Source organism: Grus americana, chromosome 14 (genome assembly GCF_028858705.1).
Source record: "Grus americana isolate bGruAme1 chromosome 14, bGruAme1.mat, whole genome shotgun sequence".
In the NCBI taxonomy this organism is placed as follows: Eukaryota; Metazoa; Chordata; class Aves; order Gruiformes; family Gruidae; genus Grus; species Grus americana.
Window position 1 is genome coordinate 6,376,976 of NC_072865.1, and position 26,914 is coordinate 6,403,889.

The window sequence follows — 26,914 nt, forward strand, 5'->3', positions numbered from 1 at the left end:
CCAAGCGATGATGGCTATTTTGGAATCAGCTAACTTCTGAAAATGTCTAGTCAGCTTTAGCATTTCATACACGTGAAATTAGTGTCCACACAAGAGCACTCTCCAGAAAGGACAGGATTTAATGCAGCCGAGATAATTATCTAGATCCTTCTTTATCCCATTAGTGCTTTTCATTCGCATCCTGGAACACCATAAACGGATTGTTCAAGAATTATTTGCCATCCGCTGTTTCAATCCCGATTGGAATTATCTTTATACCTCGGTACGAAGAAAAGAGATTACATCCCTGCCGGGGCTTGCAATGCCCTCTTTTCTGAGTCTCCTTTTATTATTTTCATTCTATAAGGTGATGAAAAGAATCAGAAAACAATTGTCACGGACATGATTTTGCCCACTCCTCCTCTTCCTTTCCCCACACGTGTGTTTGGGAGGAGGAGGACACGCTCGTCCCACCGCATGCCCTGCAGGAGATGCACCGCTGCACCTGCACAGAGATGCGGCTCTACAGGACTTAGTCATCAAATTACCCAGGACAAGATCCAAAAACGCTCCCAGCTTCCTTCTGCGCCATGATCCACTAATGAAAGAACAACGATGAAACTGTTAAAACCAATTAAACAAATCGCTTGATGCAAGAGAAAGAAGTGGGATTCACTGCACTAGAGATCCCAGGGGCGTACGCTAAACGTCGCGTTTCGTGCTCTCTAGTAATATATGTCACTATGCAAGCTCCGATGGAGATAAAGCCAACATCATTCAAACAGCCAATACAATCCCTTGCTTCAAGGCCTAAAACAACAAGAAGACAAAATTCCCCTCTCAGCCACTCTAACCGCCTGCCCGGTTTTGTGTTAATGGAAGAATTACATCTCCTTCCAGGTATGGCAAGGACACAGCTCGTTTCCCCATGGGCATCCGCGAGGATGCCTGGACGACACAAAAACTATCCCTCCTCCTTACAGAAACATCAGGAGGTAAGTATTCAGACCTGACATCAACAGGAATGCATGTATTTTTTAAAAAAGCATACTTTATGGCTGTGTAATGAGATCTGTAGGAGAGTTATCTTTATAAACAAGTTATTAAAAGGGGGAGGAGGGACACAATAATAGCAGGTGCCAATTACTCAGCTCCCAGCAGAGACTTTCCAATTTCTCACCTTCCCCCAAAGCAAGATGTGCCGCTGTACAGCAGCACGTTTACTTGCAAGCGTAGCACCCTTTGGGAGTATTGCTCCTCTCCCTCAAAGCAACGCGGCGTTGCTGCTGTGCCGCCGCTGGAGAGGGGCAGCCCATTTCCACACCAACCCTTGCACCAGAGTTCAGACCAATACAGCATTAAATTCATTTGGAAAGAGTGAAACAGTCAAAAGTAAATAAAATTATCTTTTTATTTGACTCCAAAATTTGGCCATTCCTCCCGCCAACAGGAACAGCAAATTTGTGAGCTAATTGCAACTGCCGGGTTTGCGTCTCTGCAAATATCTGCTTTGTTTCAGGAACAAAATGCCAGTAACGATTTTGTTATTTTAAGACGGCAGCATAGTTTCAGACAGTAAATGTCCACGTTGCAAGTGGAGCTGTCAGAGAGATCCCATCCTTTGAGGCAAGCACACCAAGGTAATGATTAATATTACAGAAGTAATCTGAGCCTTTAAAATCATTATTTCCAAAATCAGCAAATAATTACCAAGGCCTTCAGCAATCAATACCAAAGATAAATAGACAATTAAATTGAAAAAGAAACAGAAGAAAGTAGTTAATATTTGCCAAACACACTTTTTCACGGTAACCAAATACTTCCAGTAAATAGATATTTTAGCTCACTGGAGAGGCACTTTCAGAAAGTAATAAATTAATCTAATAAAACAGACAGACAGGGTGGAACCAGACATTAACGAAACACAAACTGATCTATACGGAGCCAACCCACAATCCATGTCCTAATTATGCTCATCCACCATTCTGGGTACTTACCTCCCCCTCCCAGATCAGCTCTTTAGCTCAGGGAAAATACAAGTTTCATGCAGATTCACTGGCATGACAAAGCAGAGAATTTCAGCCATCAAATGACGAAGTTTGGGCTCAGCTGGAATTTGAATTTCCAATTTTTTTTCTAAATACCTCTCGCTCCTCAAAGTCAGCCAATTAATCTGCTTTTAAACACGATTCCTACTTTGCCTTCAATTTAGTTTAAGCTCCATCCGCGAGGTGCGGGATGAGCTCTCGCCGCCCGGCAGCGCCAGCAGCCCACGTGCGATGCCCCTGCGAGCATCCCCATGGCACGTCCCCGCACTGAACCGGGAGGGTTTGTCCTGGGGATCTGCACCCTGCCTTGCCATCACTCCTGGGACCCGGAGGGACTTGGAGGAACCCCTGACACGCAGTGCAAGGACCAACACCAGCTTCTGCTTGAAATCATTGCTTGGAGTTAACGAAGCCACACGATTAGGTGAGCATCTAGTAAAGTTCCTCAAATGATGAATAACTTGAACTGGACAAGATTAAGAGAGGGAGAGATGCGTGGGAAGACGCCCATCCTGGTCATTTTCTGCAACATGAAAGGAAGGAGGAGGGGAGGAAACTGAGGGAAATGGAAGACAAAGAGAAAAGATATCAAAGGCAGCTCCAGAGAGAGCGCAATGAGAGATGGCACGAGAAAGGAATAGTTAAAACACGAAAGGCAAGATCAAATAAAAGCAAAAGATCACAGTCTGGGTGCAGAGAGGAAGGAGGGGAGACCACCACACTGCTTTCACCAGCTTTAACTGAATAATTCATTTGACAGGTACTTGTCTGTGGCAGTGGTTGAGTCCGAGAGTCCAATACCATCCAGGTCCATCCATCCACTGGGCAACCCGTAAGGTCAAATATCGTTCTGGCTCCTCACATCCGGCATTTGGACACACCGTGGGGACACTGTGCAGCAGCTCTGCTCCCCTGAGCGCCCGTCTTTTGGGGAAGAATTTAGTCCTCACTCAGAAAACTTCTCCAGCTTCTTCTGTATGAAGTTCTTGGTACTGGCAGGGTTAGTCTTGCTACTATGCTTTCACTAAAACAGGCTATACAAACATGCAGTGCTATTACACGTATCTTAAGTAGCTCATACCTCAGTATTGGAAGTGTTTCTTTGATTATTTACAAGGGCTTCTGAAGGCTACGCAACTTTTTTTGGTACCACAGGCCTCCTATGTAAGCCATGAAATTCCTCGGAGCAGTGACAATACATAGAGAATTTATTGCAGCGTACATACAAGGAGCGAGTGACAAAAAAGGGTCTCCAGGTTAAACCTTATTTGCAGAAAGCTCTCACCATCACAGGGAGGAAGAAAAACCTATGTACTCTCAGGCAGTCTTGAAAACATGATCAAGATGGTCTAAAAATTCTTTGAGGAATAGGTGTGGACCAGGTAGCCATGCTGACACAAGCCAACGCCGCGATCTTCCCCCAGTTCAGCATCCCTCCCACTACCAACAAGTCCCAAACCACCAGTGCGACAATTATAGTTACAAGTAAATGGACGCTGCAACTCAACAAAACTCATAATGAAAATAAAAGACAGGTGGAGATTAATTTTTGCGCAGAAGCTTCTTTAAAGCCTAACGATTTACATTTTAATGCTACTGCTGTCTACTTTAATAGAAGCAGAAATGAAAACATCTTGCACAAACGTGTCCGGTCACTTCAAAATACCTTTACCTTTAGGTAACTATTTATGCTGTGCATAGCGCAAGAGAGCAGGAATATTTAAATATTAGGGGAGTCACTCCAAGGCAGGGGCAGGCAGGAGGGAAGATGGAGTTACAGAGCTGTCTCTGTGCATCAGACATGCGCCCATGCTAATGCACCGATTCTGGAGACTCAAATGTGACTTGACACCGGGACAAAAACAGACGGAGAAGCAGCCAGAGCCACAATTAACACAGAAAGAGATGATTTAAAACAGAAACCTGCCCCTCCCAGGTTGTCTTTCTTTGCAAGAGAAGCCTGATGTGAGCTCACAAACAAACCCGAGAAGGGCATCGCCGAATAAAAAGCCCCCTACACTTCAATTCAAATTAAAAAAAAAAAGGCAGAAAAAATACATTTCCCTCCGTCAGAGACAACAATCGCCTCCCCGAATCGGGAAGCTGTTAAGCAGATGCTTGATCAGCACTCCCTGAAAAGCCTCTCCTCCTAACCGTGTTAACCTGCCAGCCCCCGCTGAAGCCCTTTGGGGTTTTTTTTTGTTTCCATAATCCTTTAATTTGACCAGTGACTTCTGCTGCCGCGGCAGCCCTCTTCACCCACCGAGCCCCGCTGATCTCCTGTGCTTTGTCTCGTGAAAAATTAAAAAGTCAACATTAGAATTGGCACGATAACGATATGGAAAATCTTCACGTGAAACTTAAAGCTTCGTCTCCAAATACTTTTAGGCAGGTGGGTCGGCCCCACCTTTGCAAAATGCCGGGTGGCTGCGGATGCCTGTGCCGAGCCAGGTGCCTCAGGATGGATATTTGTTCATGTTTCTTTACACCATAAACTGGGAAATCGGTACTGTGGTGACTGGTTTGGGTTTTGTGAGCAGATAAGCCAAGCCTACCTGCAGTAGCCTGCTAGCAGCCTTGCCCAATCTATTGCTAAAGCAATTTCTCCATCACTTAGCAGGCCTCAAAGCTTTCTGGAGATGACTGGCAGCTTCACTTAAACTAGCCAGCTATAGATGTGTTTTACATTAAACACTAAGTGAATAATCAATGAACATTCAGGATATAAGCACAAATCAATGATTTGTTTTAGATGAATCAAAGGGAATCGCAAACGAGAAAGGGTTTTGTTCTGTAACAGAAGCAAACCAAGAGAAGTACTTGATGTAGCTGGGGGTGTGTGTGTTAACCTCCTCTGTCTGCTCCTCTCCTATGCGCTGACACAGTCCCCACTGTCACAGAAGCGTGGCTGTGTCCTCCAATCCCCTGTGACAAGAGATGTCACTGTCCCCAGAGAGCAGATGGGAACTAAGGCATGAAACCAGCCAATTGACTTTGCCAAGACTGGGAGGGATACGGCATAGCAAGGACCCGAATTGAAGCCTCCTACATCGGGGAACGCTATCTGGGTTAGGAGAAAGCCCCCTTCCTCTTCCAGTAACTACAACTCCATCACACAACTGCAGCTCTTACTGCTGGAGCAGCAATGGGACACGGACAAGTGCACGTGCAAAACAAGCCAAGAGCCCAGCTTAAAGACCTAACAAAGCCAGCAAAGAAATAAAAACAGAAATACAGGTGGCTCTAGACAATAAAGATTCATTTTGATAAACGTGTGTCAACAGATTGCCTGGTGGGATGAATCTGGTCAAATCACATGCAGGATAATTTTGCAAACGGTGCTGCATTTCAGCTACAATTCCACACAACGTCTGCTGAGCACCGCAGAGGCCAAGTAAAGGTGCTCAGAAACGCTCCCGTGCATCTTTTTATCTGCCATGCATTTTAATGACAGATCTCTAAACTCTACGGTTCCTCAACCGGGTCCCTGCGTGCACCTCCTCAGCCATCAGAAGCACACGCTGGCTCTGCTGCTGGTGTCTCTCCTCCTGGTAAACGCTTCCAAGGGTTGCAGTGAAATGAGCCCAGCTTAGATCAAGGCTTTCACTCGCACCCGTCCAGCTGCAGCCTGTGCCCAAGACCTCAAAGAAACTACAAAAACCTGAAGTCAAGCTGGTGCAGGTAACAGAAATGAAAAAGCAGCGGGAACCCCCGCATGCTGCAAGACACGGCTCATATTTAGCAATATCACAAGCTTTGACTCTGCTGTTTCTAGAGCGGATTAGCGTTCACGGCTTTTATGCATTATATAAGAAGACTTTGTAAACACACTCAGAGGAATTTCCCTCTGGGACAAAGTCTGCTTCCCACAAAGGACAACCCGAGCGAGCAGAGCATCCCACTGTGCACAGCACCGAACAAGCAATATTTCTTTATGAGATGCTGCCTGAGCCTGCCCTGCGGCAACGGGCACTGGAGCAAAATCCATCACCAACACCCCAGCCTCCTGCTCCCCACCACGTTCACAAGTCAAGGAAGAGACCCCGTGCTCAGACCTGCACCGAGACACCCACCCGGGATGCGAGCAGTGAGTCCTTCAAGGAGCCGCGCGCATCTATTCCGAAGCGCTTTCACAACACCCACGGCAAGAACAGTTCCCACGGGATAAGCATCCAAAATACCGCACAATCAAAACTGATCTTAGGGGTGTGAAGCCACTACGCAAAGAGCAACCCCACTTCGCAGGCAAATCTACAGGTACGGAGGTGCTTGCAGTTGTGGTTTTACAATGGAAACCTGGAGCTGGCTGGTACTGGGTAACCATAAATCATTAAAATTTGAGGGGGAAAAACCCTGCACAGGCAGCACGGGTACAGAGCCCACCCTGAGCTATGCAGCTGTACCCTGGAGGTGCAATCCCAACCTCAAAACGCAGCATTTTCAAGGGGCAGCATGTTGGGAGTCTCCTAAAAGGTTCACACAAGGTTTAGAATTTCCTATTCAATTAAAAAAAAACCCCAACAACCAAACACTTAAAACCCAAATATCCTGCAGCATTTACTGATCTGGGGTAGGCTGCACGGGGCAAAGAGAAGGGCTGGAAAGTCAGTATATGTCCGGTCGGTCAGTCAAGATGAGAACAAACATTATGGATGAGAACTGAACAGATTTCATCATTGGAAAGAAATAAGCCACAACAATTTAATTGCAGGTAGGTTACATTGTTTGCCTTTGTGCCATCTGCACCCGTGACTTATCTGAAGTCATGGAATCCCCACGTCAGGCACGCTAGTGCCCGAGCCTGCCTGTGCCTTCCCAAAAGCTTGATCCTCCAACTGCACGTCACTCTCGACAGTTAAACCCTACGGGTCCACCTGATGACAAGAGGTTACAGAAGAGCTTCTTCCAAATTAGCTGTTGGGTTTTGAAAGTTAAACAGTACTTAAACCTAAAATCAGCAAAGAGAGAGCATCAAACTTTGGCCAAGCCACCCACCACCAGGATGCACAGCATGTGGTCCCGCTCTGCACCACCCCGTGATGCCGGGTGACTGGTTGTGCTATTTGAGGCTGCCCTTCTCTTCCTACTCCAGCAGACTATTTCAAATCTCGTTTATAATTGGAAAGAGGCAGCATCTGTTTTTGCAGACCATGAGGTCAAAACTTTACTAATAACCACAGCATGGCAAAACACTGTTAGCGGGTAAACAAACCCTGCATCGGTCACAGAAAAGCAGTTCCAGAGCTGGTTTGACCTGGTCTATTATCTTTCAACTAATTGTTTTGTCCTCCAAACACAAAGCGGGAAGACAAGCAGGCTCTGCGATGTTCGACATGTCTTTTAATATCGTTTTATTCCCCATTGGAGGCTACGTGAACACCTTGCCAGCCTTCCCCAGAACACAATGACACGAGCAGCTCAGGATCACCGGGAATTGTCTCCAGCCACTCATGGGGGATGGCAGATGTTACGGAGGACTGGCAAATGTGACACCTGTCTTTGAAAAATAAGGGGATGGGGATAAAAAGGATCCAGGAAATTATGCAATAATCACCTTAACTTCAGTTGAAGTACTTAGAAGACAAGGAGGACTTGAGCAAGAGCTAACTGCTGTTTATCAAGAACAAATCACACCAAACCTATCATATTTCTTTCTGCAACAGGGTACCAGGACCTGTAGGAAGGGAAGAAGAAACAAAGATTACAGAGAGACCTCTGATAGTGTCTCATGGGACATCCCCATAGCACAGCTAGGGATGCAGGGGCTGGACTGAGCCACCTGAAGGTGGGTGCACCGCTCCTGAGAAGACCACCAGTGAACTGGCCGTTGCTCTTTGAGCACAGACTGGGAGGACCTCACCTAAGTGGGTTCCAGGAGAACCAATCCCAGATCTGATACTGCTCGGTGTTTTCATGCACGGCTCGGCTGATGGCAGAGAAAACATGCTGATTGCCTTTGAAGGCTACACCAAGCTGAGAGGGACTGCAAGCACGCAGGAGGACAAGATCAGAATTCAAAACAAACCTGACGCTTTAGAAGAAGCAGTCTGAAGGAAAAAAAAAAAAAAAGGATGCAGTTCAACAAGGACAAGCGTGAGGTAATACAATTTGGTAAGAATAATTAACCAGGCAAATACAAAATGAGGAGTGAAAAGCAGGAAAAGTTCTGGAGAAGAATGAATGAAGGGTCAATGGGATTAAAAAAACTAAACACAAGTCATCTGTGGCAAAAGTAAAAAGCAAACACACTGGGATGTATAAACAGGATCACTGTATGTAAAAGACCTGAAGTAATCTGTTATTCTTCTGAGCAAAAACAAGGCAGTGACTTCAGTCCTGTATCGCAGGTGAAGCATCACTCCTCACAAAGGATGATGGTCCAGAAGAGAGTAACAAGAACAACTGCAGACCAAGAAAACATGACCTAAAAAGAATGATCAAAGGAACTGGCATGGTTTAATCTATACTAGAAGGGACTAAGGGGAGACACGTTAGCAACTTCCAAATATCTAACAGGCTCCTGCAAAGAAGGAAGGAAGGAACTTTTCTGCCTGTGCCCAATAAATGGAAAAAAAAGAGCAATCACAAAACCAAACCGAAGGAAAAGACATTTCTGTTCAGATTGTAAGAAAAATCTAATGGCAGGGCTGCTAAGTGTCAAACAGATTGTCCGGGGAGCTTAGGCATCTCTGTCATCAGAGGTTTTTAAGAATGAACACAATAAACATCTGTCAGGAAGGAGCTGGTTATCATCGATCCTGCGTAGGGGCAGGAGATGGACTGAATGACCTCTCAAGGTCTTCTCCAGCTCTGTATTGAATAACAGCCTGATACGTAAATGACCATAATAGCCGGAAACCTGTTGTGCTGACACAGCCTGACCCACGTTATTTGCGACCTCTCGTAGCGATCGCTGTTTGCAAGTGACAATCTGCTGCTGTCAGAGGAAAACGCGTACTCCAGGGAGGGTCCTGCCAAGAAGGACAGGGACGGTGGTACCCAAGGTTATTATTTTGGCACTTGAATGAGCAATGGGGAAAAGCTACTTGTTAGAAGTGAGTCAAAGGATGACACAGTCCAGACGGCACAGACTACCTAGCGCGGTTGGTCACCCTGCTTCAGAAACCAGAAGCAACTGCTTGGAGCTCGTGCAGCACCGTATGCTGGTTTCACTTCATTTATGGGAGGGAGCTATGAGCAAGGCAACTGCTCAGCAGTAACCACAAGAAAGCAGCTCTCAGAGCGTTCCTTTGCCCCTGCACAACTTACCACAATCTAGCATTTCTGGCTGAAAGCACATACAACACCACCCGGTTGTGCAAATATTTTGTCCGGTTAAAAATCTCACCAGCAGAAGCTAACCGATCCACCGGCAGTACCCTTGCATTACAAACACCCGTCACCCAAACCTCTGCAGGGAGGCAGCTCTGGTGGGATTTAAACCACATCAGCAGCATGACAGGAGAGCTCTTCAGCTGATGAAGGAGGCAGAGGAGCCCAGGCAGCCACCCGTCAGGTACCCACAGCTGCCAGGAGAAGATGGCATGGGATGGGCACCTACAGGGGCTCGTGTCATCCTGCCCGTCAGAGCCAAAATAACCTCCCCTGTCCCCAAAGGCCCCAGCCCTGACGCCAGCCTTGCACCACACACCAGCTGCACGTTGTGATCGCGCATGGCGTGCCGTGGGATTGCAAAGCCATCAAGTCACGTCTTGCGCTCAGCAAAAGCTGCTTCTCACCTGTAGCGGGGAGAGCTGCTTATACGGTGAGTGAGAAGAGAGGGTCAAGGGCTGGACGGCTGCACCGCCCACCTTTAGTGACCTCTAAAATTGCAGGAACTGGAAGAGCTGAGTGACTAGCGTGGACATGAGAGGTTGCGGATTCCCCTGCAGCCTCGACAGGACGCGGCCCTGCGCCCCTGCTTTGCAGCCACCTACTCGGTGCAAAACCAGCACCGATAGTGAAGTGCTGAAGCTGCAGCCCTCGCACCCGTCCCACACGCACTTCAGTTACCGGGCTCAGCATCGAGCCGCAAGAGCCGCATGGGGAGGGGAGGGCAGGGCTGCTCACATCTCCCCTCGCCTCCAGTTTGCCCAGAGACCCCTCAGCATCCGAGGGCTCCCCCCAGTTGCTGGCGTCACCACCTCCCCACGAGGATTTAACCCGTGTGGTTCCCATCGCCCACGAAGGTTTTCGCCATAAACGTGGGGGTGCAAAGGAGCGCATCACCGAAGCGAAACCCAACGCACCCTGACCAGGACGACAGCCCGCCCCGTCACCCCGCAGCCCCACGATCCTCCGTGGGCGCCCCAGGCCGCAGCGCGCCCCGCGGACGAGCAGGGACCCACGGTCCTGGCACCTCCCGCCCTGCTGGGCACGGCACGGCCGCACCGGGGGTCCCACGAGCCACGGTCCCGCGGGGGCTGGGCGGTACAGGATCCCGCCGGGTCCGGAGCGCAGAAGCTCCAGCAGGATCCTGCCGGTCAGGATCCCCCCGGGTCCCGCAGGGTCCCCCCGGGTCCGGATCCCACCGGATCCCCCCTGGGTCCAGCCGGGCCCGGTTCCCGGAGGCCTCCCCCCGCCTCCAGCCCCGGCAGCATGGCTACGGCGGAGGCAGCCGAGCCCCCTTACCTTTGTGCCCGCCGAAGGCGCCGTACCAGGAGAGCGAGAGCAGGGCGCACAGGCAGCCGAGCAGCAGCGTGAGCGCCGTGCCGTTGCGGAGCCTCATCGCCTCCTCGCCGGCGGGGGCGGCCGCATGTCCCGGGCGCGGCGCGGCCTCGGCGGCCCCGGGGGCCCCGGCGAGCGCGGAGCGGAGCGGAGCGGGGCGCACCGCCCGCCCGCCCGCATGCAGCGCCCGCGCCGGGCCGCGCCGCGCCGGGCCGGGCCGGGCCGCGCCGGGCGGGCGGGCGGGGCGGGGCAGGGCGGGGCCAAGGGGCGGGGCCAATGGGCGGGGCGGCAGCGGGCGGAGGGCGCCCCCGTGCGGGGGACTGCGGGGCCGCCGCGGGCAGCGGGGCGGGGCGGGGAGGGGGGAGAGTGAGAGTGAGTGAGTGTGGGTGCCTGTGTGTGCCCGTGTCTGGACATGGGTGCACGTTCATGGGTTACATATATACCTGTACGTACCTGTATATTTGGCTTATTCATATAGATACATGCATGCGTGCTTGTGCACACGCATACAGCCATACGAAGATACATATATATCTATGGGTGCCTGCGTGGGTCTGTGCACGTGCGTGCGTGTGTGCGCGCATGCCTGGGTCCATATGTCTGTGGGGGTGTGTGTCTGGGTCCATATGTCTCTGTGTGTGTGCGCACACACCTGGATCCATATGTCTGTGGGTGTGTGTGCACACACCCATATATATGCACGGGGGGGGGGGCACACATCTCTGGGCATGGGGATGCGTGCGTGGACCCTCGCACGCGGTGTGTGCGTGGACCCACATGTTTGCATCTCTGTGCACCGGGCTGTGTGGAAATGACTCTCAACGCCCAGGGTGCGTGTGGGTGCCTATGGAGGGAGGTGTGTGCTCAGCCCTGCGCGCAGGGGTGTGCCTGTGGCCCTATGTACACGGGGTGTGCACAGCTGTGGAGGGGGCGGGTGTGCAGGACAAAGTCTGGGGGCAGCAGCCCCCGTAGCTGTGCAGTGAGTATTTGCTGCCATTTCTGCAGAAGTGGTTCATCTTAGTTAAGGAAACCGCATCTAATGTTTATTGAGGGAAAATCAATGCCAGATGAATATCGCAAATGGAAGCTGCCGCCTGGAAGGACATCATCGCTCTTCTGAAGGACCTGGCATTCAGGGGTTATGGCCTCAAGCTGCTTGCCCAGATGAAGGACAGAAGAAATCAGATTTAAAAATTATTTTGCTTGTGTTTTCTTCTGTTAATGGGTCCTGCTTTATTTCATTGTAGACCAGGAGGACCTTTACAGTGAGGTCAGGTTCAAAATACTGAGTTTACATGCCTCCGTCACCTGAACTTACTTCTGCGGCTGTTTGTGGGGTCAAACAGGAGATGGCAGCTCGTGTGCCCCTTACGCAGATACATAATTCCTCTGGCGAAAGCCCGGAGCTATTTCAGGAAGTAAATATTTCTCAGATTGTAAATATTGTAGGACTGGCTTCCAGCGATCAAAGTGTGTTGTTTGAAATGTTTGGATCAATGGGAGAGCAATGTAAAGCGAAACGCACGCCCGTGCCGGAGGCAGAAGCAGCAACGCAGGCGCTTGGTGATGCTCGGCCGCAGCCTTGGAGCCGGCCCAGGAGGCAGGCAGGGATGCGCTGGGGGCGAGCCGGGCTCCGTGGGTGTATCTCCTCCCAGCAGCGCTCCAGCCAATGTGGGAATCCTCCTGAAACAGGAAAAACCTGCAAAATCCTTAGGCCTCCACCCTGTTTCCTTCTGGAAGGACGAGGGGTGAAGGTTGCTCAGCACACAGGAGGGGCAGGTGCAGGGGCTGCCTCGGGGTGCTCTGGGCACTGTATGTGCCTTGTTGGAAGCCATACGCATGTATGAGGAAAAGCACGGATCACCCATTTCTGTAGGAGATGCTCTTGTCCCTACCTGCATCCTTAGACTCTACAAAATAAACCATGTTTTTCAAATCTTGAAATGGCCTCTCCCAGTGATGAGAAACTCTGGGGAGGAAATCGGTAGAGGGAGCCCTTCGGATGGCACCAAAAATTTCTGCACCCGCTGCCAGAAGCAGCGAGGAGCTGCGGGGCCCCAGCACAGACCGTTCCTCACACCGGGCACATCCCTGAGTAGGGAAATGCACTGAACATCACTCTTGGGAATATTGAAAAAAAAAATCCAAGGGAGGCTGGATCCATTCTTCCTCATCTGGATTCTGCAAAGCATTGCCCACGCAACCATCACCTGCAGAACATGAGCCAGCAGCACGTCCCATGTCTCAGAGCAGTCCAGCAATTGAGTTCTTGATCGGCTCTTTGGAGAGCAGCCACGTCCCCAGGCTCAGACCCCCAACCCAGCAAACCCACCCGTACCTCGCTCCTCAGCTGGCAGATAAAGCCTCAATCACACCAGCAACAGCATTTTCACCATTGGAGCAAAGAAAACAAGCCCCAGAACCTCTGTCCCACCCAGCCTGCATGCTTTCTTGCCTTAAATCTACCTGTTAAACCCAGGAGCCAACAGAGGGTTCACAGAAATTAATGGCAAAAACCGTCCCGAGGTGGCAGACAAGTAAAAGCTGCTTGTGGGAAAGACGTGCGAAATCCTACTGCCGTTAAAGAGTGAGGGAAATAACATGACACGTTTTAGTATGTTAGATGTTGGGTGTTTATTTTCAGATGTGCAAAATGCCCCTACCACTCAGGAAATGTGGTGTGTCTGCAGCGGAAGTGAACAGAATAACATTAATAATTTCTCTGAGACAATTAATTAGACTCTTTTCCAAGGATAAAGCTTAATCTAATTTCTTCTGTTATACTTTGTCTTCATAGAAGTCTGAAGAAATGAATGAGCTTTATACCACCCTCACATGACAAAAACCTTGAGCTCTCTTGGCAAAAATGAGGGACTAAGCAAAACTGCCAGCACTTGTGATTTTCATGTCAGACCTGCAAAGTTCCCTTTTATTCTTGAAGTCCCTCCCTCTTATCCCAGTTTTGGCTTTTATTCTGTTTTTAACAACCAAGTTTTGAGCCTTTGTCCTTTTGCAGAGCAAAGTTTAAAATATGAACTGCAGAGACTCAAACCCCCAGCTGCAAATAAACAGAGTGAAGATGGTTTTTTTTAGGAGATCTCATGATCTTTGAACAGTTGATGTTGGCAATACTGAGCACGCTGCAGAAATGAGGGCCTGCCACAGAATGCACTCCGATAGCAATCCACAGGTCCTGAGGCCATTACAAAAATTAGAAAGAGAAAACATTTATTAGGTCTAGATAGAAAAAGTAATCCAGATTTATAGCTGATTTTATCTAGCTCTCTAAAGAGCTTGGCTCTGGAGTTTGGCCCGTCTGTGAGCAGGTCAGGCTCAGTCCTTCTTGCTCTGCTTTAAGCAAAGAGAACTTGCTGTTTTTTCATAAACCAAAGTATCTTCATTTTCTGTGTGTTTTATAGGCTGCGGTGTTCAAACATCACCAGGACTTGTTTCACCGCAGTACAAATCCCTCCAAACGCTCCTTAGCCACGAGAGATGACTATCACAACAGGGTGCTCACCCTCAATGTGTTGACGCCTTGATGCTTTAATTCAGGGCAAAAGCTACAAGTCAGGTTCTCAAAGCAATACTCACACCGAGCAATTTGTGTAGGCGGCAAAAAGTTCCTTCTCACCTTCGGGAACACGAAATCCTTACATATTTCCACGACACTCATAACGTGCTCTCCACCCGTATTCCCTATCTGCTCCTCTGTCTCAATGAAAAAACTGTCCCAGAGTTTCCTGCCCTTAAAAGTTTTATGTCACACCAATGAGTAACGGTGCTGAGCCTCTGTAAACACCTGACACAGCAGAGTTACCCTTCAGGAAAACTCAACCTCAAAAATGAGACAGCAAAAAAACCCAACCTGCTCAGTTTTGCCTTTTGCCCGCGCTGTTGCGGAAGCTTTGAAGGTGATGAACAGCGTTTTCGCTGGGCTGGAGGAGGAGGGAAGCCGTCATGGGACTGGGCTGACTCACCAGCATCTGACCCAACGCGTCCAGAGGATCCTGCACCTCTCCAGAAGCCTCTGGAAGGAACATGTGGCACCGGGCAGAGTGTGGACCATGGCACCCAGTCCAGCCCAGTGAGCACCTGCCCGCTGCAGCTCTGCACCACCCCTCCATCACCGCACACCGTCCTGCCAGAGCTGGGGGGGTACACGGGGGCCAAACCCCCTCACCCGGGAGTGAGGGCCAGTGATGGGGGCCTCAGGCTGGAGTGATGATTTGGGGAAAAATTCCCTCTGGAAAATCATCATCAGCCTCTGCTGTGGTTTGCAAGCGAGGAAAAGACTGGATCTCCCCTCCTGCTTCATCCCGCCAGGACTTTACTGCGAACCAGGAAAGTTTGGACATAAGGAGCATTTCTGGCAATTGTGCCCTTGGAGCAAGAATCTTACTAAATATTTTTAAACACTTCCCAGCAGAAGGTGGGTGTAGAGAGAAAGCAGAGCACTGCAGGGATGCTAATTGCTCTTTTTTGAGCCTTTCCTCTGTAATCTTGAAATTTTAAACTTGAACAGCTTTTTTTCCCATCCCCTTTTGCTGTTCCTTTGCTACATCCATCTGCGAAGCTGGCTGCTCAGCAGCTAGGGCTGACAAACCACTTTTTGGGCAGGGCTTGCTGTGATGCTATGGGATTCCTAAAGAACCATAAGAAAACATCCACGCAGCCGTGCTTCATGCTGAGAATGCCAAAACTCGGATCTTCCAGCAAACAGAGGGAAAAACATTTCAAGTTAATATACGTGGGAATACAGCACACAGCCTCTCCAGGGGGCTGAGAAACCGCCCGGAGACACATCCCAGGGCTGGGGGCAAGATGAAATGCTGTGTAATCGAGGTCTGGTCTGAGGTCTGTGCTGGAGAAAGGCTTGCTGGGAGGAAATCCCCGACCTCGAGGAGGAAGAGGAGGAGGAGACGACTCACTGAGTCACCCCTGTCCCGTGATCGGTGAGCTAAGCTAACAGAAGGCTCGTGAAAGCCTTGTTTTCCTTATGTTTTGTAAAAGGGCATGATGTCATGACCAGAAAGCTGAGTGTGACTCAGCATGTCCCACTAGGAGAAGGGAAATTCCCTCTGGCTTTTGGCCCCTTCCATAATTGCCAATTGGATTAAAGTTCACACAGAGGAAAACTTAGATTTCTGGTTTTAATTTGGTGCATTGCCTGATAATTATAAATAGATCAATTAATCTGGAGACACAACTGGCTTCAAAAGACCCAGCAACTTGAGGACAACCCACTGTGCCTCAAACACCCAGGTAGTGATGGAGAGGGGAGTAAGGAATCGGTCCTGTCTGGGATGGCAGCAACTTGGTACCTAAGGAATTAATCTGCTGGGGCTGGGTCTCAAAATACAAGTCTCTGGCTCTATAAATGAGACCAAAAGTTGCTGTCAGGGTCCTCAGAAACAGGACACGAGATGGATGTGCTGGAGGTGCCGCTTGGCAAGGCAGAGACAACACTGGCAGGGTGTCCTTGTTCTGCATGCCCTGCTACCGCTGGTCCCTCTTCTGATTTTAGGCAGGGAAAAAAAATACCCCAATGATGTCAAGCCAGCAACTTTCACTGACATTTTCATTTTCAAAAATAAGGATACACACGGCAAAGAGGCAAAAGGGAAGGTGAGTGCAATACGCCTTTGCTGCACCCAAACCTTTTGGTATCTCGTGCTGTAAAACCTGGTGAATCATTCCCTGTGCAGCATCATTAATGCTTAAACCTGAATCTGCTTATGTTTAAAGTTTAACTCATCACTTCGTGGTGGAGCATTGACCATGTCATACCTAGATATTGAAATTCCTAGAAAAGTTTTAAGTTAAAAAGGGCAACACTTTTCACAGGATTTCAAAATCGCCACACGTATGCCAAAAATTTATCTATATGGAAGGCCAAGTGTTTTAACATATATACTTCAGGTCAAGAAATAAACTGTCTCCCCATGATGGAAATTAAAACATATCCTTCTCTTGATTGCAGGAGATGGTAAATCATGACAAGAGTTTCTCCTTAGTTTTTATTATCTTAAACCAAGAAATATGTCACTAAGAGTCAGACTGGTCAGGCCCTTGGGTGAAAGGAAATTAACACCAATGAGGAACCTAATAATCATTGATCCGTCTTCATTCAGTCACACTTGGACGGCACAGGCGATGCGTTCTGCCAGCTGCACTCTCCTGCGGCCAGATTAAGAGGCCCGTCGACTGTATCTGATCTGCAGAAAAATACCGCTGCCAACAACTTGGGAAGCCCAGAACATCCTCCTTAACGTCAGTTGTGTTTATACTAGTACCTTTATTTTTAGCCCCCCCTTTCCGAAACACTGGGGTCAGGGAAGAGCATTAGCTGAAGGGTCGCGTATTCCTGCCACGCCGAGCATGCGAACCCCTCCGATGGGTACTGCCACCCTGGCGGGAGCGGGGCAGGCGCACGGCTCCCCACCTCCATCCTGCTGCCTGGGGTTGGCTTTGCTCGCCCCGACGCAGAAGACGGAGGAGGAGCAGGACCGGGACGGTGGCCCGATGCGGGGCACGGGGACGAACGGGACCCCGGCCCGCAGAGCGGACCCGCGGGGGGCGGAGCCTGGCCCCCAGGAGGCGGGGCCTAGAAGCCTGGGGCGGAGCCTGGAACAGCGGTGTTACACAGGGCCTGGCACTCGGGGGCGGGGCGAGCGGGGGCGAGCGCGTTGCCGGGCGGGCGGCCCCGCCCCGGCGCTATAAGGTGGCGGCGCACAGCCCCGCTGTCGTCCCGCCCTCCCGCCGGCAATTCCTGCTGCGCCACAGCCATGGCGGCGCTGACGGTGAAAGCCTACCTGCTGGGCAAGGAGGAGGCGGCCCGCGAGATCCGCCGCTTCTCCCTGCTGCCGCCCGCCCGCTACCAGGCCATCTACGACCGCATCGCCGAGCTCTTCCAGGGGCTGCTGCGGGCCGGGCCGCCGCCCGCCTTCCGCATGCACTACAAGGGTGAGCGGGGACGGCGGCCGTGGGGGTGGGAAGGCCTCGGGGCACGGGGCTGCGCAGCGGCCGGGGGGGTCCCTGCTGCCCCTCAGGGTCCCGGCCATGGGCCGCGTCCCGTGACACCTGACCGGGCACCTAATCCTGTGTGTTACCCTTCCTAGATGAAGATGGGGACCTGATCGCTTTTTCTACTGACGAGGAGCTGGAGATGGCAATGCCCTACGTGCAGGACGGTGTCTTTCGTGTTTACATCAAAGGTAACACCATGCCGCGCCAAAGGGCGGTAGCAGGTCACCGGCTTAGCACTGTGTGCTCGCTGGCAGGCCTCTGAAAATGGGAGAAGCCAGCCCTGGCCTTTCCCCTTGTCCTCAAGGGCCTGGTGTAACCTGCAGCCTTTGGGGGGGGGGGAAGTTAAATAAAGGGCAGGGTAGTACACCAGGAGATGAATCCTCCCTGCTGAGGTGTGGTAAAGCGATCACAAGTTTCCTCTTAGCCCTGTCATCTCAGCTGGCCCAGTGTGAGCCACTGTTGACGTGCTGGCTCCCTGGAAATGCCAGTCTGGCACCAGTATCTCTAATATTCACAACAATGTGTTAGGAAGCCTTAACTCCAGCTTATTCTTCAGTGCCATGATTTCTTCCTAGTCCCTTCTGTTCACGTAGATACCTGCAAAGCTTTATCTGCAGTCCATCTAATGAGTCACACAAGCCAGCGCTGTTGTCCCTGCTCTCATCTGTTATGCCTCCTGGCATTTCTTCCTAACTCCCTCTCCAGAAACAGTTTGTTCTTGCAGTGCTTAGGGAGGTAGGACGAGAAGCCAAACAGGGTAGCGCAGTACTAATCTAAAATAAACATGCCAAGAGACCATTCAGGATAAGGTGTGCTTGGTTTGAGGAGCGGGTATCTTTGCGAAGCCCCTTTGCACTTGGTTTAAGGTCTCTTACATGCCCCCTGCTTGTGTTTGGCAGCCAGTGTAAAAATAAACTGACCTAGTAAGTCAATACTGCTCTGACAAGGGCTGTTTGTGCTTCCTTCTCCACTGCCTCATTTCCAGCCTTTAAATAGTAACCTCGTTCTTGATGCAGTTTCCTTTCCTTAATAGAGAAAAAGGAGTGCAGGCGGGAACATCGCTCGCAGTGCAGCCAGGAGCCTCCCCGCAACATGGTGCACCCCAATGTGATCTGTGATGGCTGTGAAGGACCGGTAGTGGGTGCCAGGTTCAAGTGCACTGTCTGTCCAGACTATGACCTGTGCAGCACCTGTGAGGGTAAAGGCATCCACAAGGAGCACAACATGGTGATGTTTCAAAGTCCACTGCTAAATCCATTTGAGGTGAGCAAAACCTACAGAAGGGAACTAATGAATGGGGTATTCCTCAAATTTAAGTCATAAGTTTCTGTTAGTCAAAAACTGTGTGAACAGTCTCACGTGAACTCACATTACCCTTTACAGTGGCTTCCCCGAGGACGCTGGCTCCGTAAAATGCGGCATGGTGTTCCACCCTTCCCGTGGATGCACTGCTGGGGATATCCTGGCCCTGCAGCTCCCTGCCAAAACTCCGAACAAGCGCAAGCTAGTGCTGCAGCCTCCAGTCCACCCACTGCAGAAGGTGAGAGGAGATGCTCTGGTAAACAAGGTGGTGGTGGAGCCAGAGTAGCTGAGGTTCTGCAGCACAGGGTGGAATCTGGGTGGAAAAATAGACATAGGACTACTTAAAATAATTAGCACCTTTCAGTGCAGAGTGGGATTATTTGAAGGCATGCTTGGGCCCATGTAATAGATGAGGATGCAGGGAGAGTATCTGGAACCAAACAAAGCTAAGTATGTCACTACTCCAGATCTGCCTTTCAGCATGGCTAATGAGCCTTAACAATGCTAATGCCACTGGTTTTCAGTTCCAGAGCTAGCTCTGAGGTTTTTTTTATCTCTGTGCTGCCTTTGTTGTGCAGTGTGAGTGTCAAGAAATGAGCACTGAGATCTCATGGGGATACATACACTCTGTAGGTGCTCTTTCCCACTGAGCTGTGTGTGCTAACAGAAATTGTTTTTCTAGAAGCTTCTACTAACAGCCAGCCTCAGGACCCCAACGTCACCTTCTTAAAGAATGTTGGGGAGAGTGTTGCAGCTTTTCTGAGCCCCCTGGGTAAGTGACTTAGAGTTTGTTATCCCAATCCCTGAGACTGGCTTAAAGGTCCTTTTAACAGGAGCTTTTGTGACTGGTACTGAACTACTGCATGCTACTAAGCCTTGAAGGCTTAATTTATTCCTGGTACTAATAATGCCTATTCCTGGTACTAATAATGCCTAGGCTTAGAATAGCCACTCAGTACCTTTTCAGAGCCCTCCTTTGGAAGGAGATGAGGAAATATTAACATCTCACCACTGTAACACTAAGTCAGTGGTGACTCAGGATTTTGCCTGGCTTATGCGGACATAGATAACTTCTGCCTTGATCCTCTAAATGTATGGCTTGTCTGTCCAGAGGAAGACAACTGGTGCTTTGTTTAAAGAATGCTTTGCACTTCAATTCCTACATGTTAAATGGCAGACTACAGGATTACAGAAACCTTACAGCATTTAGACCAGGACTGATGCATACTCATTTAGGACTGTGCTTTGGAAAAATCTCTGTAAGACTTTCTCCATCTCAAATGTTTTTGTAGGTATTGAAGTTGATATTGATGTGGAACATGGAGGACAGAGAAGCAAAGTGACTCCTTCTCCCAATCAAGAGAACAACAATACTGAGTCAAGCAGCAGTACTCTGAACCAGAACGTGCAGACCAAACCAGACTGGAATAACACAGGTTCTGCTACAGAAGTAAATGCTGTTGCAGAGCAGATACAAGACATGGTGATAGACCCTGTGCCCACACAAATGGAAGATGGCAGCTTCCAGTCCCAGGTACAAGAACTATGACACTTCATATGCTTGCTGAGGCTTTACTAGAAAGGAAGATAATAATTTAGCATGCATTGTGGGATTGAATATTAAGATGTCAGCAGGTTAAGTGATGTACAGCACCTTTGCTTTACAGGTTTACAGCAAAGGTGGTGGGAGTTCTTGTGGATGTAACCCTTCATTTTAAAGTCAGATAGTAGGAGCATGCATCCTACCTGGAAACCACTGTGGCACCCAGACCTTTTCTCTTTCCATTTCAGGAACACAGTGAGTCTAGCAGCTCATCAGGGGGTGATGAGGACTGGACTCACTTATCTTCCAAAGAAGTGGATCCTTCCACAGGTGAACTGCAGTCTCTGCAAATGCCAGAGACAGAGAGTCCCAACTCCCTGGATGTATCCCAAGATCCTCCCCAGCCAGGACCTACAGGACTGCGAGAAGCTGCACTCTACCCACATCTCCCACCAGGTATGAGAATTTGTGCAGGTCTTGTAACTGAGAGTAGTTTTCACTCAGGAACTGCCAACTTGCCTGACATAAATCAGACCTGCTTTTAGAGATGGTAGAAACCAAGGTCACATAAGTTACAGCTAAACTTGTCCATAACTTAGCAGGTAGGCAGCTCTTGCACCCTGTTAGACAGTCACACTGTTTTCCTCTTCAATGTTGGCAGTTAAGTCCTAACAAGACTTCTGACTTTAGACTAACAGGCCATTCAAGCAACATGAAAAAAGGTGGTATCCTAAATCATGTCCTTGCTATGTACTCCTCGAGAGCCATTCGATACAGACCAGTACATCCTTTGACTCAAGACAGCATTTTTCGGGTGGGAGCCAGTAACAGTATGCCAGGCTGCTCACCTGAGAGCAGCAGCGTGGAGCCCTACAGCAAGGCCAGCAGAGTCTGACTCAGCAGTTTCCTTAGCTGGTTGTGTACCTTATCCCAGACATCTGCCCTTCTGGGAGCCAAAGAAGAGCATGTCTTCTAGCATTTAACCAGCTATCCTAGATTTACTAGGATTAGTGCCAGCCTATGTACTGTATTGTATTAGAGCCCTGGCTGGTTTGCCAATTACATAAAAGATTTCAACTTTAAACTATTCTTCTCTTAACAGAAGCAGACCCTCGCCTCATTGAATCTCTGTCCCAGATGCTCTCTATGGGCTTCTCTGATGAGGGTGGATGGCTCACTCGACTCCTGCAGACAAAGAACTGCGACATTGGGGCAGCGCTAGATGCCATCCAGTATTCCAAGCAGCCACCTCACTTGTTGTAGTCTGTGTAACAAAAAGCACTTTGTTTCTAACTGAAAGCAAACAATGCAGTTACAACTTACTCTGTGGTTCATTTTTCTTCTTGCTATGGGTTTGTCTCATGTACCCAAGTGCTTGTAGAATGGAGAAAAAATAAATACTACTACCTGTCATGAGTCTGTGTGAGTGTTTAAGTGTCACAGCTGTATTAGTTAAGAGGGGAAGGACAGGCCTAAGAGCATGTGATTTCATCAAACAGCTCCTGGTGCAAGGGAGGCAGCCCAGGACAGTGGGCCTGCCTCTTTGCACATGCCTTGGTGTACCCCTAAGGCTATGCTTCTGAAGGGAAACAAAATGCTGGCCTCAAAGCCTGCACTGCAGTTCTGGAAGAAAGGGTTGCTATAGGAGATCTAAACAAAGAGCACAAGGGAAAAGAGCTGTAGTTTGTAATAGGTAAATCATAGAATTTAATTGTAGTAGCTGGGAATCCGTAGAGCTTCCCCCTCAAGCTGACCTACTTCCACTCATTTCTAACTGATGAGGTTGCTAGACAACACTGTGTAACATTGGTACTTGCCCACTGCAACAGTCTTTTCCACCCTCATACCCTTTCCCCAAACACAGCCACAGAGCAAGTAATCTGCTTTAATTACAGAGTTCTGTAAGGCTCAGAGTAAATCTTGCCTCAGAACTCAACATACCAAATACATTATAGAGACAAACAAGAAAGCAATGCCAAAGTTGCCTGAACTTCTCAGAGATCATCATCAAACTCCTCATCTGTGCAGAAGAGGTGTTCACAAGAAACACTGCTGGGCTTTGGCCCAGTGTTACAGTTCACAAGGGCATTTGGCCTTCTCATGCTATCCAAAGAGCACCTTCTGGCACTGGTCTCTGAGACACCACATCCTGCCCTCATCAATTGGTTTTGAGGTTCTTTGAACAACACATCCTCCATTGAGCAACTGGTGCTGGGCAGTTTCCAGGCAAGCTGCTCAGTGCTAGCAACACGGTTTTTCAATTCAAAACCTGTACCTTGAGGTAGAGGAGTTCTGACTGTACCAGCATCTGCTGCAGTGGTGCTGTGTAGCCCCAACCTTCCACTGCCCTCCTGTGGTGACAAGGTGACCCTCGCAGCATTTTCGCTATAACTGTCAGAACTTGAGAGAAATTTTTCCCACTTTGAGGGTTTGGTACAAGCAGTTGGGGTTTGTGTATTCTCCTCAGGCACAACACACTCACTGACAGCCGGAACCATGCTGTCTCCAGGAACAGTATCTCCATCATCTCGATCAGGCACTAAACATTTCTTGTGCTGTAAGAAGAAAAGTAGCTTGGTTATAAATCCAGCACACACAGCCAAGCTGCACAGGCAAAGAAAGAGCACTCAGGTCTTTCAGATGCACCCAAATTCTCACCAGCCCTCTGAGGCAGAGCTGAGGCTGATGTGCTGGGTGGGCCAACTTCACTGGCACTGCAGGTAATCAATCACAGTAGCTTTAATAACTGCATACAAAACAGGTGCTACTGCTCACTAAGGCAAAGCAAGTTGCAAACTGTGCTGATAGAGGAATCCGGCTCAACCGCCCCAGCTTACACAAGCTGCCATTGTTTTTGCCTGACTAAAATCTTTCAGAGAAGACTCCCGACACAATTTTCTTCTTCTCCTCCCCAGTCATGCAAACATTAGAACAGAGGAAGACTCAAAAAACTTCAAAATTATAATGACACAAAAGACGTCAGGAGAACACTGTTTTGTTTTACAGGTAGGAAGCATCTTCTACAACTAAAATACCTCAGAGGTTTTAACCTTTTTGGCTTGGTAGGCAAGCTGGAAAACTCCGTTTTCTTCTGCATACTCCTGAACATCACTAGAGAGGAAGCTCTTCTGCTGTTTCCTGGCCAAGAACACCATTCACAAAGAGGACAGATTAGCTCCACTGTGATTTTTTCTTTTTTCCACAAATTGCCAGAAATGTTCATAAAATGCAGGACTCTAGCACTAAGAGAAGTTTTACCCCCCAAATACCAAATCCCTGCTCAGCTCAGGTCGTACATTGCAACCTGTACTTTGTCCAGCTATCAGAGATGAGCTACCTCCCACACCTCCAAATCAAATGTCACCACTTGGGGGCAGAAATTACAAAAAAAAAAAAAAGTTCTTTCTGTACCTTTGTTCTTCCACAGTATTCTTCCTCCAGGAACAGAACTGTTGCCTTTCTGTAACTGCCTCCTCCTCCCCATCTTCCTGATCTTCACTGTCCTCATCCAGATATTTACTCCAGCGACTGATTTTTGCCCTTCCCTCCTACAACATTGGAGAATTACTGAAAACGGCAAAATACAGGGTTCTCATTTCTGGCATTTGTTATGTATGTGCTGAATGCCTCAAATCACAAGTCAGTTTAGGACATGTTCCTGTATGGTGTTCCCAAGTTCAGTAGCCCAGTGGAGCAGAGAGTTTCTGTGGACGTCTCACTCTCTTTGCTGGAGCCTCTCTGATTATATACAATATTTCAGCTGTCTCAACCTATATCAAGGGATCACTGACTTCACTTTGATTCACCTAGGTTAGTATGGGTCAGTACTTACTTCGGCTTTGTAGGTAGGTATCTTACCTGCTGGACTGAACTGTCTTCACGTTGGGCCGCTGTATTTTTGCTGTCAGTTACAGATTCTTCTACGCACCTAAAACAGATGTTTAAGCTAGAGTTTCTAGAACATACTTCTGCCTGTTGATTTATAATATTCAAATCACCTAGTCATAGCACAAGGGATTGGATAGAAAGCATGGACAGGAACACCGGATAGGCAGCATGTCAGAAAAAAAAAAAGATCTATAGAAAAGCAGATGTCAAATGAAGGATTTGCAAGATATATTGCCCAAATACTTGAAAAAATCTAGAAAGTAACCCTTGTTCTTTCTATACAAAGAGTAGCAAGTTTGATCTAAAGCTGCTAATCATGAAACAATAAATTCTAACTGATCATAATTAGGGGTATAGCAGTGTGTCTTTTGGGACAACGGCTTAAATTACAGAATCACAGAATGGTTTGGCTTGGAAGGGACCTTAAAGCCCATCTAGTTCCAACCCCCTGCCATGGGCAGGGACACCCTCCACCAGACGAGGTTGCCCAAAGCCCCATCCCACCTGGCCTTGAACACTGCCAGGGAGCCAGGGGCATCCACAGCTTCTCTGGGCAACCTGTTCCAGTGCCTCACCACCCTCATAGGGAAGAATTTTTTCCTTATATCTAATCTAAATCTACTCTCTTTTAGTTTAAGGCCATTATATCCCAAGCAACCAAGGAAAAAGGGAAGTTATTTCACAATATTTTGAATTTCACAATGTTTTGAGAACAGAAATAGCAACCCTTTTTGATAAAGTCAACAATGAGTTTTCTTCCCAAACCTTAACCCTGAACCACTGCATATACACAACTAAGTTATCTAACTAGTTTTGACTGATTTCTGAAAATAACCTTGACTAAAAAGGAAGCTGGACCAGTTCAAGACCAGTTCAAGATTAGGCAATTTGTAAACAAATTCAGAAATGAAATAAACAGGAAAGTGCTACTCAGATTTTCCAGCCCAGCAGGAATTACACCCTAATGTTTGCACTAAACAAGTCTTTTTATCAATAGCAGCAGCAATTACTCAACAGATTCACAGTGTGAAACCTCTGAATGCGAACAGTTAGGTAGCAGCAGCTTAGAGTGGAGGCTATTTTCTGTCTGAGGATGCAGCTCTGCACTGTTTGTCAGTCTGTAAGGTGGACACCTCCACAGTCAGCTCATCAGTTAATAAGAAAGACCAATTACAAAACCAAACACAAACCCTATTGCATATATTTTAAAGGGTAAAAGCCTGACCAACCCACACTATCAATCAAGTAAACTTACCTGAAAAAATTCCCTGTCAAAAGACACATGCCAGGACACTAAACCAAATAAACAGCTTGTTCCTATGAGGTGATGACAAAACTAGCTTTACAACAGGACAGAAAACCCTCCTGGGAGCTCAAATTAGGTAAGAGGCACCCAGTGCGTGAAGACGTGCATCAACTGTAGCACATCAAAAGAAACAAGCAGATAAAGATTAAACACTCTACCAAGGTGTCCGCCCAATTGCTTCCTCTGCCTCACCCTGCAGCAAGTTTAATTTCTGGACATGGTGCCTACAGTCCAGGCCAGACCCTTGGCCGTAAACCTACAAAAAAAAGAAGTAATAAAAACAAGGCTTAAGGAGCAGCCAGAAGGAAACAGCACAAAGTGAGGCTCCACCCCAGGTAATACTGAAGTGCTAACTAAAGTTAGCACATACGGCTGAGTGCGTGATGTCCTGTGTAGGGGTAACTGCCACGCTGGGCTCCCCACGGCGCAGGGCTCCCCACCACCACGCACAGGACTCCCCCCGGCCCGGCCCGGCCCAGCAGCGTGTCCGAGGCACCGCGGCTCGCCCCGGCCCCTCACCTTCTGCACGGCCTGCCGCTGGCCGCACACGCTGCAGCTCCACTTCCCGCTCCGCTTGGCCTAGGAGGTCGCAGAGGGGGTCAGTCACGGCCCACGGCCCGCAGCCCGCTCCCCGGCCCGGCCCGCACCCACCTGCTGCACCTGGAAGAGGCGGCAGGAGCAGCACCGCAGCACCCAGAACCGCGGCGCCATCCCACCGCCCGCCCTCGCCATGGCAACGCGCGCCTTCCGGCCACGTGACTCCCCCGCTACCAGCGAGTCTCCCGCTCTGCCCCCCGAGTCCGCCGCCCCGGCTCCCCCCGTTCCGGGACACGTCGCTCCAGCGGGTCTACAAGCAGCCTCTTATCCTCTCTTAAAAGAAACAACCAACCAATTAACTGGCCTGAGCTGTCTTCAAAGGGGAAGGCTTAATGCAGCGCCGGGCAGTGACAGGACGAGCTTGCGAAGGCAGCTGGGATGTGTCGGACAGAAGTGACCTTCTTCCAGGAGGAAAAGCGTTTTGTCGTCAACAAGCGTGCTTGCACCTACCTGAAGCTGCGGAACTCTGTGTTACATAGGAAGTAAAGGTACAGAGTAATAATAAAAAAAAAAAAGGGAAAAGAAAATAAAAGAGAACAAAAAGACCCCCCCAAC

At 49.1% G+C, this 26,914-nt stretch overlaps 3 protein-coding genes across 7 annotated transcripts in view; 1 reads left to right on the forward strand and 2 right to left on the reverse strand.

The window, feature by feature from the left end:
* The window catches only part of MGAT4B (alpha-1,3-mannosyl-glycoprotein 4-beta-N-acetylglucosaminyltransferase B), a 51,932-nt gene extending 41,001 nt beyond the window's left edge, over positions 1-10,931 (reverse strand). Inside the window, exon 1 of the mRNA XM_054841754.1 lies at positions 10,659-10,931. Within this exon, the coding sequence (XP_054697729.1) occupies positions 10,659-10,755 (97 nt within the window). The 5' untranslated portion in view covers positions 10,756-10,931. The remainder of the gene's footprint in view (positions 1-10,658) is intronic.
* Positions 10,932-17,321: 6,390 nt separating this feature from the next.
* SQSTM1 (sequestosome 1) lies at positions 17,322-21,981 on the forward strand. 3 transcript variants are annotated; one of them, XM_054841820.1, is made up of 8 exons: positions 17,322-17,660; positions 17,816-17,911; positions 18,757-18,986; positions 19,107-19,263; positions 19,708-19,797; positions 20,318-20,559; positions 20,817-21,024; positions 21,671-21,981. In XM_054841820.1, the coding sequence occupies exons 1-8, from the start codon at positions 17,483-17,485 to the stop codon at positions 21,829-21,831; spliced, it is 1,362 nt and encodes a 453-aa protein (XP_054697795.1). In that variant the 5' UTR covers positions 17,322-17,482; the 3' UTR covers positions 21,832-21,981. The 3 variants fall into 3 exon arrangements, with proteins under 3 accessions (XP_054697795.1, XP_054697798.1, XP_054697796.1); XM_054841821.1 differs by having other exon boundaries at positions 17,415-17,660; positions 19,711-19,797; XM_054841823.1 differs by lacking the exon at positions 19,708-19,797 and having other exon boundaries at positions 17,394-17,660.
* A 134-nt stretch (positions 21,982-22,115) lies between these two features.
* Positions 22,116-26,497, reverse strand: MRNIP (MRN complex interacting protein). 3 transcript variants are annotated; one of them, XM_054841825.1, is made up of 7 exons: positions 26,414-26,497; positions 26,282-26,341; positions 25,921-26,018; positions 24,427-24,496; positions 23,980-24,116; positions 23,619-23,706; positions 22,116-23,123 (listed from the first exon to the last, which is right to left on the reverse strand). In XM_054841825.1, the coding sequence occupies exons 1-7, from the start codon at positions 26,492-26,494 to the stop codon at positions 22,563-22,565; spliced, it is 1,095 nt and encodes a 364-aa protein (XP_054697800.1). In that variant the 5' UTR covers positions 26,495-26,497; the 3' UTR covers positions 22,116-22,562. The 3 variants fall into 3 exon arrangements, with proteins under 3 accessions (XP_054697800.1, XP_054697799.1, XP_054697801.1); XM_054841824.1 differs by having other exon boundaries at positions 23,604-23,706; XM_054841826.1 differs by having other exon boundaries at positions 23,604-23,706; positions 26,423-26,474.
* Between the last annotated feature and the right edge of the window lie 417 nt (positions 26,498-26,914).

Excerpts from the sequence above, each read along its gene's own strand:
- SQSTM1 (XM_054841820.1), top strand. The coding sequence starts at position 17,483 with ATGGCGGCGCTGACGGTGAAAGCCTACCTGCTGGGCAAGGAGGAGGCG. Across the intron at positions 17,661-17,815 it reads CTTCCGCATGCACTACAAGG|ATGAAGATGGGGACCTGATC; the intron begins GTGAGCGGGGAC and ends TACCCTTCCTAG. Across the intron at positions 20,560-20,816 it reads ATGGCAGCTTCCAGTCCCAG|GAACACAGTGAGTCTAGCAG; the intron begins GTACAAGAACTA and ends TTTCCATTTCAG.
- MRNIP (XM_054841824.1), bottom strand. The coding sequence starts at position 26,494 with ATGGCGAGGGCGGGCGGTGGGATGGCGCCGCGGTTCTGGGTGCTGCGG. Across the intron at positions 26,019-26,281 it reads AGCGGCAGGCCGTGCAGAAG|GTTTACGGCCAAGGGTCTGG; the intron begins GTGAGGGGCCGG and ends TTTTTTTTGTAG. Across the intron at positions 24,497-25,920 it reads GCAATTGGGCGGACACCTTG|GTGCGTAGAAGAATCTGTAA; the intron begins GTAGAGTGTTTA and ends CATCTGTTTTAG.